This window comes from Carassius carassius, chromosome 35, assembly GCF_963082965.1.
Source record: "Carassius carassius chromosome 35, fCarCar2.1, whole genome shotgun sequence".
Taxonomy (NCBI): Eukaryota; Metazoa; Chordata; class Actinopteri; order Cypriniformes; family Cyprinidae; genus Carassius; species Carassius carassius.
In genome coordinates, this window is record NC_081789.1 from 28,878,814 (window position 1) to 28,894,772 (window position 15,959).

At 42.1% G+C, this 15,959-nt stretch overlaps 1 protein-coding gene across 2 annotated transcripts in view; it reads left to right on the top strand.

Annotated features, from left to right (window-relative positions):
- The first annotated feature begins 15,068 nt into the window (after nt 1-15,068).
- The window catches only part of LOC132116493 (PH and SEC7 domain-containing protein 3-like), a 110,869-nt gene continuing 109,978 nt past the window's right edge, over nt 15,069-15,959 (top strand). For both annotated transcript variants that reach the window (XM_059525374.1, XM_059525375.1), the window contains exon 1: nt 15,069-15,322. In XM_059525374.1, coding sequence (XP_059381357.1) covers nt 15,200-15,322 — 123 coding nt within the window. In that variant the 5' untranslated portion in view covers nt 15,069-15,199. The remainder of the gene's footprint in view (nt 15,323-15,959) is intronic.

Below are 15,959 nucleotides of genomic sequence, written 5' to 3' on the forward strand. Positions count from 1 at the left end.
TTTAATATGTGAAAGACAGAATAAGTATATTGTTTCATTCTTATAGAAATATATCTATTATGCTGTATGACCATGGTTTGTTACTCAGAATGACAATTTGCTGAAAAGAGACAATAATTGCCATTGTTCCCATAACTGAAATGTTTTTAGTATAAGTCTGTCGTTAAATTAGTTTTAATAATATTCCTGAGTAAATGACTGCAGAAGCACATTTTAAAATATAATAAGCATTTGATACTGATGCTCCCGTGCAATGCTTGCTTAGCTTGGGACTTTGTTTCTGACTTGCTCTGACCCAAAAATTACTGCTTGCAGTCCTATTTATTAACACTTTCTGTTTGCCAGCATACATGACATTATCAGGACGAGTATTTGGGAGGAGAATCCCCTCAAATGATCTCCATTAAACTTGACATACTCAATAGCTCAATAACTTTCTCTTTTCCTTGCTTGAAAAGACTGCTAACTGGCCATCCATTTAAAACAGTGAGCTTGAGCAGGAAAGCAATTATTCATGAAAACAATTATTCACTAAACCTGCTTATTTTCCCAAAAATCACACAATAAAAGTGTTTTTTTGGCACTTCACTGAATGACATAACTTACATTACCACACCATGAAAAGGGGGAATTATCATATATTAATGAGCAATAATCAGACTGTTGAATGAATATCAGTTTTTATATGATTTCAGAATGGCTTCTTGGCTTTTCTTTTTTCGGGAAAAAAAGTCCCCTGGTTATTTAAAAACTTAAATAATAATAATAATAATAGGAGTTTTTAATATAACACAGCCAACACTTATTTAAAAATGCCAAGGCAACAAATGTTTTTTTAACTTGGTAATTTATATGTTTATTTAAAGATGTAATGGTAAAATCAAAGGACCATTACACTGAATGACAATTTTACACTTTGGAGCATTATTTCCCCCATATTGTGACATTTTATTTTCACCAAAGTTATTTGAAATATGAAAGCAGACTCTTTACTTGTATTTAATATGTATTTTTATGTATATAAAATTACTTAAAAATATTATTACACCAGTACATCAACTCTTCCATTGTGTTCGATTGAAACAAATTGATAAAAACACTCAGTAAATATGTTTAAAAGAGCTACTCATTGCCCTCTGACACAGTGGGGGGAGATGTAGCTCTTCTCATTTCTTATGGGATGATGAAATCAAGTCTTCAATACATTTACCAGTTATTACAACGACAAACAATCCAGAATCTAAGTGTTTAAGAAGTTCACAACAAATAAAGCAAAAGATAAAAAACTCATTATTATTATACATTATTGAATATATTTCAGAATTCACTGGTCCTGTGAAGTGAAGGGTTTTTCACATTATTTCAAGAATTCAAGTCAGTCAAATGTTTTTATTATTAACCATTTTTTTGTTCAAATTACTATTTACAAAAAATTCAAGAAGCTAGAAATTATATAGGCTACAGCTTACATGCAATAAATGTTTTAGTCATTTTTTTATATTTTGAAAAAACGTCATCTATATGAGCAAGCTTGAAAACTTGACAAATCAGCAGAATTTGCAACAACAATGTAGAATACATCACTGAAAATCAAAGTTTGTATGGCATTAAAATACATATACAAGATCAACAGTAAGCAGTAAGCAGCCCTTTAAAAGTTTACCTTACATGACTATTTTTCTGTAGATAAAGTGTGGTGATTTAGATTTTTCTTTTTGTTAATATGCTATTTGTTTAGTTATCTTGTAGAATCTGAAATGTTGCGGTTTATCCTGTGTACGTACAAGCATCTTATCATATTTTGACAAAGTCTGACCATTGTACTTTACCCACTGTTTACCACAATGATAGAAACTTGTTCAGATATTTTTTTAAAACACTCTAAAATAACTTTGCAATAGTATGAGTTTTAAGAAGAAGGCATTTCCTGCTTCATGCTGGAATGGACCTCTGTGATTTATCCATGTTTATATGACGCTGTGATGCTATCTCGCTGGGGCTTCGGGTGGCCCTGGATGTTAGCTGTATCAAGGGTGTAATTAGTAGTGATCCTTGATGGTTTACATACTCGGGCGTTTGATGTCAGCAGTGCTGGGAGCTGCAGTGTTCCTGCATGAGCCCATCTCTGGTTGATTTGTGCAGTGTGAGATAGAGATGGCTGGAGGGACAGTGAGGGGCTGATTTCACTGATACACACCTTTCGAGGGATCAGGGGTGATTCACAGTCTTTCTGAAAGCTGAATTACACTGATGTGTCATGGTTGGAGTTTCTGGTGGTAGTGACCACAGTTCTTATGAATTAAATAAGTCTTATAAATGCAACTCCTTTAAAGTAGAGGACTGAAAATAACTGATAATATATTTAGCTGCATGTAAACTCTCTACTGTCTATATCTGGGTGTTTTGAACAGAAATAATGGACACTCGTTCACAAGATGTAAAACTGCATTTTTCCATCTCAAAAATATATCTAAATTATCTCTCATCTCATCTCATCTTATCTCATCTCTTTAACCTGGCATACACATAACATACTAATATGCTTTTATTATCCAAATCCGTTAAAGGATTTTTAGGCTGCATTAATTAGGTAAACCGGAACCGGAAAAACTTCCCATAACACCCTATGTACTTGCTACATCATTAGAAGAATGGCATCTACGCTAATATTTGTCTGTTTCTCTCTTGTTCCGAGGTCAACGTGGCCACCAGATCCAGTCTGTGTCCAGATCAGAGGGTCACTGCAGTCACCCGGATCCAGTACGTATCCAGACCAGATGGTGGATCAGCACCTAGAAAGGACCTCTACATCCCTGAAAGACAGCGGAGACCAGGACAACTAGAGCCCCAGATACAGATCCCCTGTAAAGACCTTGTCTCAGAGGAGCACCAGGACAAAACCACAGGAAACAGATGATTCTTCTGCACAATCTGACTTTGCTGCAGCCTGGAATTGAACTACTGGTTTCGTCTGGTCAGAGGAGAACTGGCCCCCCAACTGAGCCTGGTTTCTCCCAAGGTTTTTTTCTCCATTCTGTCACCGATGGAGTTTCGGTTCCTTGCCGCTGTCGCCTCTGACTTGCTTAGTTGGGGACACTTCATCTACAGCGATATCGTTGACTTGATTGCAAATAAATGCACAGACACTATTTAACTGAACAGAGATGACATCACTGAATTCAATGATGAACTGCCTTTAACTATAATTTTGCATTATTGACACACTGTTTTCCTAATGAATGTCTGTGTTTTTCCCCAGATCCTCATCCACTCTCCGCACATCCACTCAGCCACGGACACTTACCTTCGGCTCTATTCCCCGCAGTTCCTGTGCCATCCTCTCCTGCTGCCTACTCACCGTCAACATCCGGACTACTCACCTGCTCTCCGCCATCATCCGGATTCCTTACTGCCTTACCACCACCACGGAGTATCGTCTTCTCATCCTCATTTGTTCCTTTGTGTCTTATTGTTCATCTTACTTCATTAAAACTGTTAACTCGCATCTGTTTCCTGACTCTCCTTCACCCCACCGTCACAGAACGATCTCACCATCATGGAAGCAGCGAGCACCAATACCCTCACGTACTTCATGCACCACAGCATTTCGCTCTACAGCCCTGCACCTTCGCCACAGAGGATTCTAAGGGGGCATTCACACTTACGTTGTTGTCCGGCAAGGCTGCCTTATGGGGGGCGGCGGTGTGGGAGAACCAACATCTGTGTTGTGCCTCGTTCCACGCCCTCTCTGAAAAAATGAGGAGAGTATTCGACCGTGCCGCGACCGGCAGGGAAGCCGCTCATCAACTCTCGGAACTCCGTCAAGGCTCTTCCTCAGTGACCGAGTATTCCATCGAGTTCCACACCCTGGCGGCCGCATGCCAGTGGAACGAGGCGGCACAGTGGGATCGATTCCTGCATGGGTTAGCCGACTGTGTTCAGAAAGAGATCTACCTCCTCGCGCTGCCCCCCACTCTCAACGGACTCATAGAGTTGGCTCTACGGGTCAACACATGGATTAATCGCCTGGGTCGCCAATCCAGTCCTTCTCGCCCCACCATCTCTCCTGCTAGGGGGCGCTTGAGTCGAGAGAACACGGTCGGTTCACGAGCCCATGCAGGTGGGTAGAGCTCGGCTGTCCCGGAGGGAGAGGGAACGGCGGAGGTCCCAAGGACTGTGTCTGTACTGTGGAGGCTCTGCTCATAACACCTACTCATGCCCGGTAAAAAGAGCCAGCCCGATAGTAAATTTGAGGCTACTATCGGGTGGGATCTCCGCTGAGAAGTCCTCATCTACATCATCGACCCTCCTTCCGGTGAAACTGCGGTGGAGGAATCAATATCACGAATGTCACGCCCTTCTGGACTCCGGAGCCGAAGGTAACTTCATTGATTCTTCACTGGCACATCACTTGAACATTCCTGTCCTTCCTGTGTCTCTCCCCGTCCATGTCACCGCACTCAACGGCCAGGAACTGCCTCACGTCACACACCATACAGAACCCATCACACTGCTCACGTCTGGAAACCATCACGAAACCATATCCTTTTTTTCTCATGGGCTCCCCTGTTGCTCCCATTGTTTTAGGTCACCCCTGGTTAACCAAGCATAATCCACGAGTGGAATGGGGTTCTAACACTGTCACATTGTGGAGTGAAAGAAGTCATGATTCTTGTCTGGTTTCTGCTTGTCCTGTTGTCCCTATTTCTGTCTTTCAGAAGGAGAACATGGTTTTGCCAAACATGCCCGTTGAGTATCTGTACCTGAAGGAAGTGTTCAGTAAGTCCCGTGCTGCTTCTCTCCCTCCGCATCGTCCCTACGACTGTGCTGTAGACTTAGTGTCAGGTAAATCTCCGCCTAAGGCCAAGTTATACTCTCTGTCTATTCCTGAGAGGGAGGCCATGGAGAAATACATTTCTGATTCCTTAGCCTCTGGGTTCATCCGTCCTTCCTCTTCTCCAGCGGGGGCGGGATTCTTTTTTGTGGGTAAGAAGGATGGTTCTCTGCGACCTTGCATTGACTACAGAGAGCTGAACAACATCATGATAAAGAATACTTATCCGTTACCACTCATGTCTTCAGCTTTCGAGAGGTTGCAGGGAGCATCCATATTCAACACGTTCAACACATCAGGCGAGTGCTCCAGAGGTTACTTGAGAATGGGCTTTTTGTCAAGGCGGAGAAATGCGTATTCCATGCACAGCCTGTTCCTTTCCTAGGGTATATCGTCTCGTCCGAGGGAATACGTATGGACCCTGACAAGGTTAAGGCTGTGATAGATTGGCCATCTCCAGACTCCCGTAAGGCCCTACAGTGGTTTCTGGGGTTTGCCAATTTCTATCGACGTTTCATACGTAATTTCAGCCAACTAGCCTCACCTCTGACAGCCTTTACCTCTCCCAGTACTCCGTTCAGGTGGTCAGCTGCGTCCGCTAACCTCAAGAACCGCTTCGTTTCGGCTCCCATCCTTGTGGCCCCTGATCCCACACGGCAGTTCATGGTGGAGGTCGACGCGTCAGAGGTGGGGGTAGGAGCAGTGTTGTCCCAACGTGCTGCTTCGGACGATAAGGTACATCCTTGCGCGTTTTTCTCTCATCGACTATCTCCTGCCGAACGCAATTATGACATTGGCAAAAGAGAGTTGTTGGCCATCAAATTGGCATTGGAGGAATGGCGTCACTGGTTGGAAGGTTCAGGGGTTCCTTTTATTGTTTGGACCGATCATAAAAATTACATTATGAGTGCAGAGAGTACATTAGAACTGCCAAAAGACTCAATTCCAGGCAGGCTCGGTGGGCACTTTTTTTCGGTCGTTTTGAGTTTACCTTATCGTACCGCCCGGGTTCCAAGAATGTCAAACCCGACTCTTTATCACGTCTTTTTGATCCCTCCGCCCATCCGGTGACTCCCGAGTGTATTTTACCTGAGAGATTAGTGGTCTCAGCACTCGTATGGGAGGTCGAGTCGAAGGTCAAGGCGGCCTTACAAGGGGTAACGCCCCCATCCGGTTGTCCACCGAACCGTTTATTTGTGCTGGAGGAGTTAAGGTCCGAGGTTGTCCATTGTTCTAATGTAGCTTGTCACCCAGGGATAAGCAGAACTAATGGGTTAGCTAGACAACGATTCTGGTGGCCACGTATGGCTCGCGATGTCCGCGATTTTGTTTTGGCTTGCTCAGTTTGTGCCAGTGGTAAGTCATCTAACCGACCTCCTGATGGGCTTCTTCAACCGCTGTCTGTCCCTTCGAGACCCTGGTCCCACATCGCTCTAGATTTTGTTACCGCCCTCCCGCCCTCTAATGGCATGATGGTCGTTTTGACCATAGTGGACCGGTTCTCGAAGGCGGCACATTTCATTCCCTTGCCCAAATTACCTACAGCCAAGGAGACAGCGGTCACTGTCCTAGATCACGTCTTTCGGCTTCATGGCCTCCCGGTAGACGTGGTTTCGGACAGGGGATCTCAGTTTATATCCAAATTTTGGAAAGAGTTTTGCAAATTGTTAGGAGCATCAGTTAGCTTGTCTTCGGGTTATCATCCCCAAAGCAACTGACAATAAGAGCGAGCCAACCAAGATTTAGAGAGGACGTTGCGATGTTTGGTCTCCAAGAATCCTTCTTCCTGGAGTCAACAACTCTCTATGGTGGAGTACGCCCACAATTCATTGCCAGTGTCAGCCACGGGCCCCTCTCCGTTTCAGTGTAGTGTAGGGTACCAGCCACCAGTCTTTCACAGTCTGGAATCTGAAGTCGCGGTCCCCTCTGCTCACGCATTTGTCCAGAGGTGCCACCGCACCTGGACCAGAGCCCGCGAGACTCTGCTCCGGATGAGGGAGCGCACTAAGGCCAAGGACGATCGCCACCGGTCAAACCTCCCGTTTACGTCGTAAGGTCGAAAGGTGTGGCTTTCTACTAGTAACATTCCTCTGCGTTCCGTTTCTAATAAATTAGCTCCCAAATTTATCGGCCCATTCACTATCACCAAGATCATTAGTCGGGTGACAGTCCGCCTTAAACTACCTCCTGCGTACAAGACGATACACCCCGCCTTTCATGTGTCCAAAATTAAACCTGTGTTTTATGCACGTATTAATCCGCCTACTCCGGTTCCCCCGCCGCCGCGTCTCGTAGAAGGGGAAACCGACCTATTTGGTTAATCGTATTCTGGACTCGAGATGGAGGGGACGAGGATTCCAGTATCTGGTGGACTGGGAAGGTTACGTTACCTGCTAGGGACATATTGGATCACTCCCTTATTGATGACTACAATCAGCAGGTAGGCCCTTCTGGGAACTCCAAGAGGAGTTCTTAGAGGGGGGGTACTGTCACGGTTGGTAAACTGTGATCTCGCCGTGTTTGCACTTTGTGGTGAAATCTGTGTGTTTCGTGTCTGCACTGTAATCAGCTAATGCTTGTGGGCGTCTCCGTTAATTGTCATCAGCAACAGCTGTCACTCATTACTCATCCACTATATATTGGCTTGTCTCACGTCTTGTGTTTGTGAGATCGTTGTTTAATGTCAGTTACCCCGTTTGTTGGCTTTAGTGTTGTCTGCGTTGGATGTCTGTGTTTTTCCCCAGAACCTCATCCACTCTCCGCACATCCACTCAGCCACGGACACTTACCTTCGGCTCTATTCCCCGCAGTTCCTGTGCCATCCTCTCCTGCTGCCTACTCACCGTCATCATCCGAACTACTCACCTGCTCTCCGCCATCATCCGGATTCCTCACCGCCTCACCACCACCACGGGTTATCGTCTTCTCAGCCTCATTTGTTCCTTTGTGTCTTATTGTTCATCTTACTTCATTAAAACTGTTAACTCGCATCTGTTTCCTGACTCTCCTTCACCCCACCATCACATGTTTTGGCAGATTGAGCATGTTGAATTAAAAATATTAAAAAAATCATTTTTATCATGATTCAGCTTGTTTGAAGTGAGCTCCGTGCATGAACTGTTCACATTGACATGCTCCCTACTCCCTAAGCAGGGAAAATCTGTTTAGGTTTATTTCACTTCAGAACATTCATTCACAGATTTGCACTGCCCAATGTCTCCACACATGGACAAGTGTGACATCGTATACCTCTGTAAATCAATACAATTTAAATTCATGTCTCGCACAGTTCAATGCACTTTGAATGGAACATATACGTTCACTTCAAACTGGAATTGCAATATCGCAATAGGATCAGGAAACAGTCCTCCATGAAATGCGCTGAAATTTTTAGGTTGAACTGTTCTGGAACAGTGTTGTAAATACAACTTAACCACTGATTTCTAGTTGCGTCAAACGAAGGTCAAACAAAGTATTTTCACTTTCACAACGAAACAGCATCTCCACGGCATGGCGCCAGCGACAACAGAGAGAATAAAAGTTACACCTTCTTTCTTTGCCTTTCACATTTGGGCGGTGTTATGCAAATCTTCCCACATAGTATGGGGGGTGTGGTTGACTCTTAACTGTTGTAAAGAATATCTCTTTGGATTTGAGACTTTAGTCTTTGCAACTTTACAGATCTTCTTCATGCACCAAGAGCTTGTAACACTCCAAAGAGAAAAGAAATCGCATCATATGACCCCTTTAACACAAATATCCTTTATGTGTTTAATCCCATTTTCATTTTTTTGTGTGTATGTTTTATTTTCTTTTAATTTCTGAAGAGTGTTGAACTTTCTGATCAATTAATTACATTTTAGGGGGTAATACAATATTGTAAAGCATTACTTTCCCCAACAAGGGTGTCTGGGGTTTTACATTGAAATGAGTTAAAGTATAGAGTCAGAGTTGAATTGGGTCAATGTCAATGTCAATGTCACCTTTATTTATATAGCGCTCTAAACAAAATACATTGCGTCAAAGCAACTGAACAACATTCATTAGGAAAACAGTGTCAATAATGCAAAAATGATAGTAAAAGGCAGTTCATCATTGGATTCAGTTATGTCATCTCTGTTCAGTTAAATAGTGTCTGTGCATTTATTTGCAATCAAGTCAACGATATCGCTGTAGATGAAGTGTCCCCAACTAAGCAAGCCAGAGGCGACAGCGGCAAGGAACCGAAACTCCATCGGTGACAGAATGGAGAAAAAAACCTTGGGAGAAACCAGGCTCAGTTGGGGGGCCAGTTCTCCTCTGACCAGACGAAACCAGTAGTTCAATTCCAGGCTGCAGCAAAGTCAGATTGTGCAGAAGAATCATCTGTTTCCTGTGGTCTTGTCCTGGTGCTCCTCTGAGACAAGGTCTTTACAGGGGATCTGTATCTGGGGCTCTAGTTGTCCTGGTCTCCACTGTCTTTCAGGGATGTAGAGGTCCTTTTTAGGTGCTGATCCAGCATCTGGTCTGGATACGTACTGGATCCGGGTGACTGCAGTGACCCTCTGATCTGGACACAGACTGGATCTGGTGGCCACGTTGACCTCGGAACAAGAGAGAAACAGACAAATATTAGCGTAGATGCCATTCTTCTAATGATGTAGCAAGTACATAGGGTGTTATGGGAAGTGTTTCCGGTTCCGGTTTACCTAATTAATGCAGCCTAAAAATCCTTTAACGGATTTGGATAATAAAAGCAAATTAGTATGTTATGTGTATGCCAGGTTAAAGAGATGGGTCTTTAATCTAGATTTAAACTGCAAGAGTGTGTCTGCCTCCCGAACAATGTTAGGTAGGTTATTCCAGAGTTTGCCTGAGTTTTGAGAACGTAGCGGACGTAGAGGAATATAATGTAAAGGAGCTCATTCAAATACTGAGGTGCTAAACCATTCAGGGCTTTATAAGTAATAAGCAATATTTTAAAATCTATGCGATGCTTGATAGGGAACCAGTGCAGTGTTGACAGGACCGGGCTAATATGGTCATACTTCCTGGTTCTAGTAAGAACTCTTGCTGCTGCATTTTGGACTAGCTGTAGTTTGTTTACTAAGCGTGCAGAACAACCACCCAATAAAGCATTAAAATAATCTAACCTTGAGGTCATAAATGCATGGATTAACATTTCTGCATTTGACATTGAGAGCATAGGCTGTAATTTAGATATATTTTTGAGATGGAAAAATGCAGTTTTTCAAATGCTGGAAACGTGGCTTTCTAAGGAAAGATTGCGATCAAATAGCACACCTAGGTTCCTAACTGATGACGAAGAATTGACAGAGCAACCATCAAGTCTTAGACAGTGTTCTAGGTTATTACAAGCAGAGTTTTTAGGTCCTATAATTAACACCTCTGTTTTTTCAGAATTTAGCTGTAAGAAATTACTCGTCATCCAGTTTTTTATATCGACTATGCAATCCATTCGTTTTTCAAATTGGTGTATTTCACCGGGCTGCGAAGAAATATAGAGCTGAGTATCATCAGCATAACAGTGAAAGCTAACACCATGTTTCCTGATGATATCTCCCAAGGGTAACATATAAAGCGTGAAGAGTAGCGGCCCTAGTACTGAGCGTTGAGGTACTCCATACTGCACTTGTGATCGATATGATACATCTTCATTCACTGCTACGAACTGATGGCGGTCATATAAGTACGATTTAAACCATGCTAATGCACTTCCATTGATGCCAACAAAGTGTTCAAGTCTATGCAAAAGAATTTTGTGGTCAATTGTGTCAAACGCAGCACTAAGATCCAATAAAACTAATAGAGAGATACACCCACGATCAGATGATAAGAGCAGATCATTTGTAACTCTAAGGAGAGCAGTCTCAGTACTATGATACGGTCTAAATCCTGACTGGAAATCCTCATATATACCATTTTTCTCTAAGAAGGAATATAATTGTGTGGATACCACCTTTTCTAGTATCTTGGACAGAAAAGGGAGATTCGAGATTGTTCTATAATTAACTAGTTCTTTGGGGTCAAGTTGTGGTTTTTTGATGAGAGGCTTAATAACAGCCAGTTTGAAGGTTTTGGGGACATATCCTAATGACAATGAGGAATTAATAATAGTCAGAAGAGGATCTATGACTTCTGGAAGCACCTCTTTTAGGAGCTTAGATGGTATAGGGTATAACATACCTGTTGTTGGTTTAGATGATTTAACAAGTTTATACAATTCTTCCTCTCCTATGGTAGAGAATGAGTGGAACTGTTCCTCAGGGGGTCTATAGTGCACTGTCTGATGTGATACTGTAGCTGGCGGCTGAATGGTTGCAATTTTATCTCTAATAGTATCGATTTTAGAAGTAAAGTAGTTCATAAAGTCATTACTGCTGTGGTGTTGGGAAATGTCAACACTTGTTGAGGCTTTATTTTTCGTTAATTTAGCCACTGTATTGAATAAAAACCTGTGGTGATGTTTGTTTTCTTCTTAAAGAGAAGAAAAGTAATCGGATCTAGCAGTTTTTAATGCTTTTCTGTAGGATATGTTACTTTCCCGCCAAGCAATACGAAATACCTCTAGTTTTGTTTTCCTCCAGCTGCGCTCCATTTTTCGGGCTGCTCTCTTTAGGGTGCGAGTATGCTCATTATACCATGGTGTCAAACTGTTTTCCTTAACCTTCCTTAAGCGTAAAGGAGCAACTTTATTTAAAGTGCTAGAAAAGAGAGAGTCCATAGTTTCTGTTACATCATCAAGTTGTTTTGGATATGCTAAGGAATTTGGATACATCAGGAAGATAACTTAAAAAGCAGTCTTTTGTGTTAGAAGTGATGGTTCTTCCATACTTGTAACAAGAAGTAGAATTTATAATTTTGGCTATAAGAATTTTGCAAAGAACTAAATAATGATCTGAGATATCATCACTTGGCTGAATAATTTCAACACCATCAACATGGGGTGTGTTTGATAAGGTATACATGTTAAATGTCTAAAGTGTTGGGGTACTCGAGGACCAGCATTAGTAAACAGTAGTAAACATGAGTTATTTGGGCCTAGATGCAATATGTGAGCGACAGAGAGGTCAGACGCTGATGTCGGGGTGATGGGATCTGGCTAGCTGATTGTGTTCATCCCAATGGTGTTCAGTGTTTTTGTGCAAGTTCTATCACACTAGACACATTTCTGTATGGACAGAGTGATTGTCATGCTGAGCCACACAATTCAATCTATCCACAGCTACAGTATTATATTGCCTTAGCGTTAATATTAACAACACTCTGACAGTGATATAAAGAACTTGAATAAGACAGCTGCACATTTTGTCAGAAACAGTATGAAACTGGCTTTGAAACATGAACTTTCAGACTGAGTGGCTCATTGTATTGTCAGAGAAACACTGAGCATTTGCTAAAGTCAGCAGTGTCCTATCTGGAACAGAGCTAGTGTGAGATAGCAGGTGCATTATGCAAATGTATTATCACCAGAGCTAGTTCAAGTCCTGATGCTCTTTTCTCAGCTCAATCATAGTTTGACCCATTTCTTTATTTTAAGACGGTCTGTTTCACAGCCTCATATCAGTAGCAGGTCAGTTTTAAAATAGAATATCCTCATTCTCTGAATTAAAAGTTTTTGATGTAACCCAGTTCAGATGTCCATTCTGCCAGTGTTGGGAAAAGAATGCATTACAATATTGTGTTAGGCATTGTCTAAAAAAATTACTAATTGTGTTACTTAGTTACTTTTATTGAAAAAAAAAGGAATGTGTTATATATTATATATAAATATGTGTTATATTTGAGCAATAAATACACACACACAATTCAATTCAAGTTTATTTGTATAGCGCTTTTTACGATACAAATCATTACAAAGCAACTTTACAGAAAATTACGTTTCTATCATATTTAGTAATAGCTTATAAGTGGTGACTGTCAGTTTGTGCGTGTATGATGGGATTTTTCAGAAAAATTAATACAAGACAGTCAGCCAGACGATGAACATTATTAACAGCAATTATTATATGATGCAGTCACACTTGTAGCAATATTTGTTAGTTCTGTTTGTTGATTCAGGGTTAGCATCATCTGGGGTCCTCTGAGGGGTCAGCATCATCTCTTCTCAGTTGTTCTGGATCCAGACTGGAGCTTGTGTAAATCCTCCTTTTTGTAATTGCAAATATACAAAAATAACTCTCGTTAAACATCACATTTGTGTGTGTGTGTGATTTAAATGAACCCCCTAAAATGGGTCGTTCTAACACACCCCCACATATCTACGTCAGTATGTGGGAAGATTTTCATAATGCTGCCCAAATGTTCATGCAAAGAACTTTTATTCTCGTTGTAGTATTGTTGTTGTCGGGCCGTCATGTTGTACAGACGCAGGCAGCGAAGGATAGATCTATACTGCCTTCTAAAATCAGCCAGATGAAAGCATCTCAGGAGACAGGTAGCAAAGCTAACACTGAATTCGGACATGCCTTGATGCCTTCCCATCTTGGAATGCTGCCTCCGAAGGCTGCACTTTTCAGTTTTCAGATGCAGCCAATAAAGTACAGTATGTGGAAAATAATGTGAACACATTTCATTACACAAAATAATGTTCTTTTTAGCAGCATCATATGACCCCTTTCTATTTATGAAGGCGATGTAAACTAAATAATTACATATTCTATGGTAATTGTACAATAATATAATATTTTATTAATTTCATTAAATTTTCAACAAATACATTTAATAATTCAGATGCTGTATATCTCTAGTGTTTGACTACATCCATTGCATCTGACATATTTTGTCACTGACGTGCCCCCAACTCTGAATCTCGGGGGTTAAAGAAAATTTAGAGTTTCCCACTCACCAATAATGACTTGTGATGGCGTTCATGTGCATTCCACTCATAAATATTATCTATCCGACATGACTTGAATGCACCATACTGTACCTTCCTGACTTCAGTTCCAGCCCTGCTCCAACACACCTGCCTGTGTTTGTCATGTGATCCTGAAGAGCTTGATTAGCTGCTTCAGGGGTGTTTGATTAGGGTTGGATCTGAACCCTGTATGAAGCTAGCGCTCCTGGACCGGTGTTGGCCACCCATGGTTTAAAGGGATTTTAACTGCTCCTCATTGAATTGTGACTCATTTCAACAGACTGCTGCGGGGATGACATTTTTTTTTGTAGGCCAAAGTCCTAAAATCAATAATTCTTTTGAGTGTATTTTTGGTTAAATGCCAGATCCGGACATACACTGTGTGATTTAAGCAATGCTTTTGTTAAATACCAACTCTCGATGTACAAGTAAATTCCACACAATGTAAAGCCAAATGTCACGATTTATGTGATCACGCTATACGGTCCAAACATTAATCTTCAAGTTGACTGCACTATAAGTGTGAAATCTGGGACCCACAATCAATCAAATAATCACAATTTTATAAATAACACTGAAAATGTTCTTCGAAATAAAACATTTCTACAACTAAATGTGTGCCGTTTTTAATAAATGCAGTTTAGTTAGGTGGACCAGTGCCATCCTGGTCCCTATGATCCTGGGACTTGTCCTTTTTGAAATTTGAGCTTTTCAGAGCCCCTCAAACCCAACTCAGAGAGATTAGCCTCTGTTACAGGAAATAGGAGCTCATCATCGTGGTAAGACTTCCTTCCTCTGCGTCCAGGGACCATCAGCACCAGCCCATGGAAAGAGGACCCTCTGTTTTACCATCAGGAGAGACAAAGAGCCACTGCCAGGGGCCAGCTAGACCCGTCTGTTCAAGGAGGTGCGCTAAAATAGTAGAATATTAAAAATAATTGCATTGACACTTACAACCCTGTTATCCTGTTGGATTACTGCACTACTCAGGAGGAAACCACAGCTGAGAATCAAAATCAGGACACCTGTCGTGGTCGACAGTAGATAGGACAGAATTCCCTAATTGGATTTTATGCCAAGGGAATTCTGAAATCATGAGCCAGATGAGTCCATCTGCTTCACAGGGAAGCTCTTCCCCACCGGTGTACCCCAAACTCACTTCAGCTGCCAGAGTGAGCTTCCTCCATCCAGGAGCAGGATCGGACACTAACGTCAGGAATCCAGGGATCAAACCTAAACTGAGCCCCAAGCCTCTTGTTCTTCCTCCGGTTCCTGTGATTCCAGTCATAACCCGCAGCAAGCCGCGGCAGCCGCACACGAGCTGGGTGCACAGCGCCAAACAGAAAGAGGAAGCTGGTGCTCAGAGCAGAGCAAAAGAGAGCGGGAGAGCTGACAAGACGTCTTTTCTGTCTGCTGTCATCGAGCGGACCTCAAAGCTGTATGGATACACACCTGCACTGCATCCCAGCTCCTCCAGGGAGACACCTGCCACCGAGTCTGCTGGTATGACATCACATCTAGATAAGGACGGCGGGGAGACTTCAACACTGACGGCAGAAGCACAGTCTGTTGCAACACAGACCGCCATGGTGCCGTCGGCCAGACTCAGACCTGCAGTTCCTGGGAAGGTACATTTGCCTTTTACTAAAGCTGCTTCTCTGATATTAATCCACCGAACTGGAAATTCAGATATGTGTACTGCATGTGTGTATCTGATGGGTTTACATATATGGTGTTGTATTACCTTTGTTCACTACATATAACTGAGTGAATGATTTGCTTGTCTCGGTGTAGTCTGGTCAGTGCTGTTTTAGACTGGTTTGAAGAGAGCTTCTTTGGGATTTGAGCATGCTGGGGATTGTTTGTCTCTCCACCCAGATTGACTGATTACAGCTCATATCTGAATCCCATCTTTGCCATACCTCACATTAAATGGACTAGAACCATTTTTCATCCTCCTATTTTACTTTTTAAGAGTTGGAGACTTGTGCAATGGCCCCAAATCTTTTTTGGACATTTAATTCGTGCTTAAAATTAGTGAAAGTAATTGTATAGAGAAAATATCATGGTAAGTGTCAATTCAAATATTGATGATTAATAAACACAATAACACAGACACTTTTATCCGAGCATCATACAGTGCATTTAAGGCTTTCATGTAATCAAAATGTCCTAGCAGTGTATTGAAACTATTATGGCTGTAGTTTCTCTGGGATTTTCAAACAGTGTTCAATTTAGCAATATCCAACAAGTGCCTTTGAAATA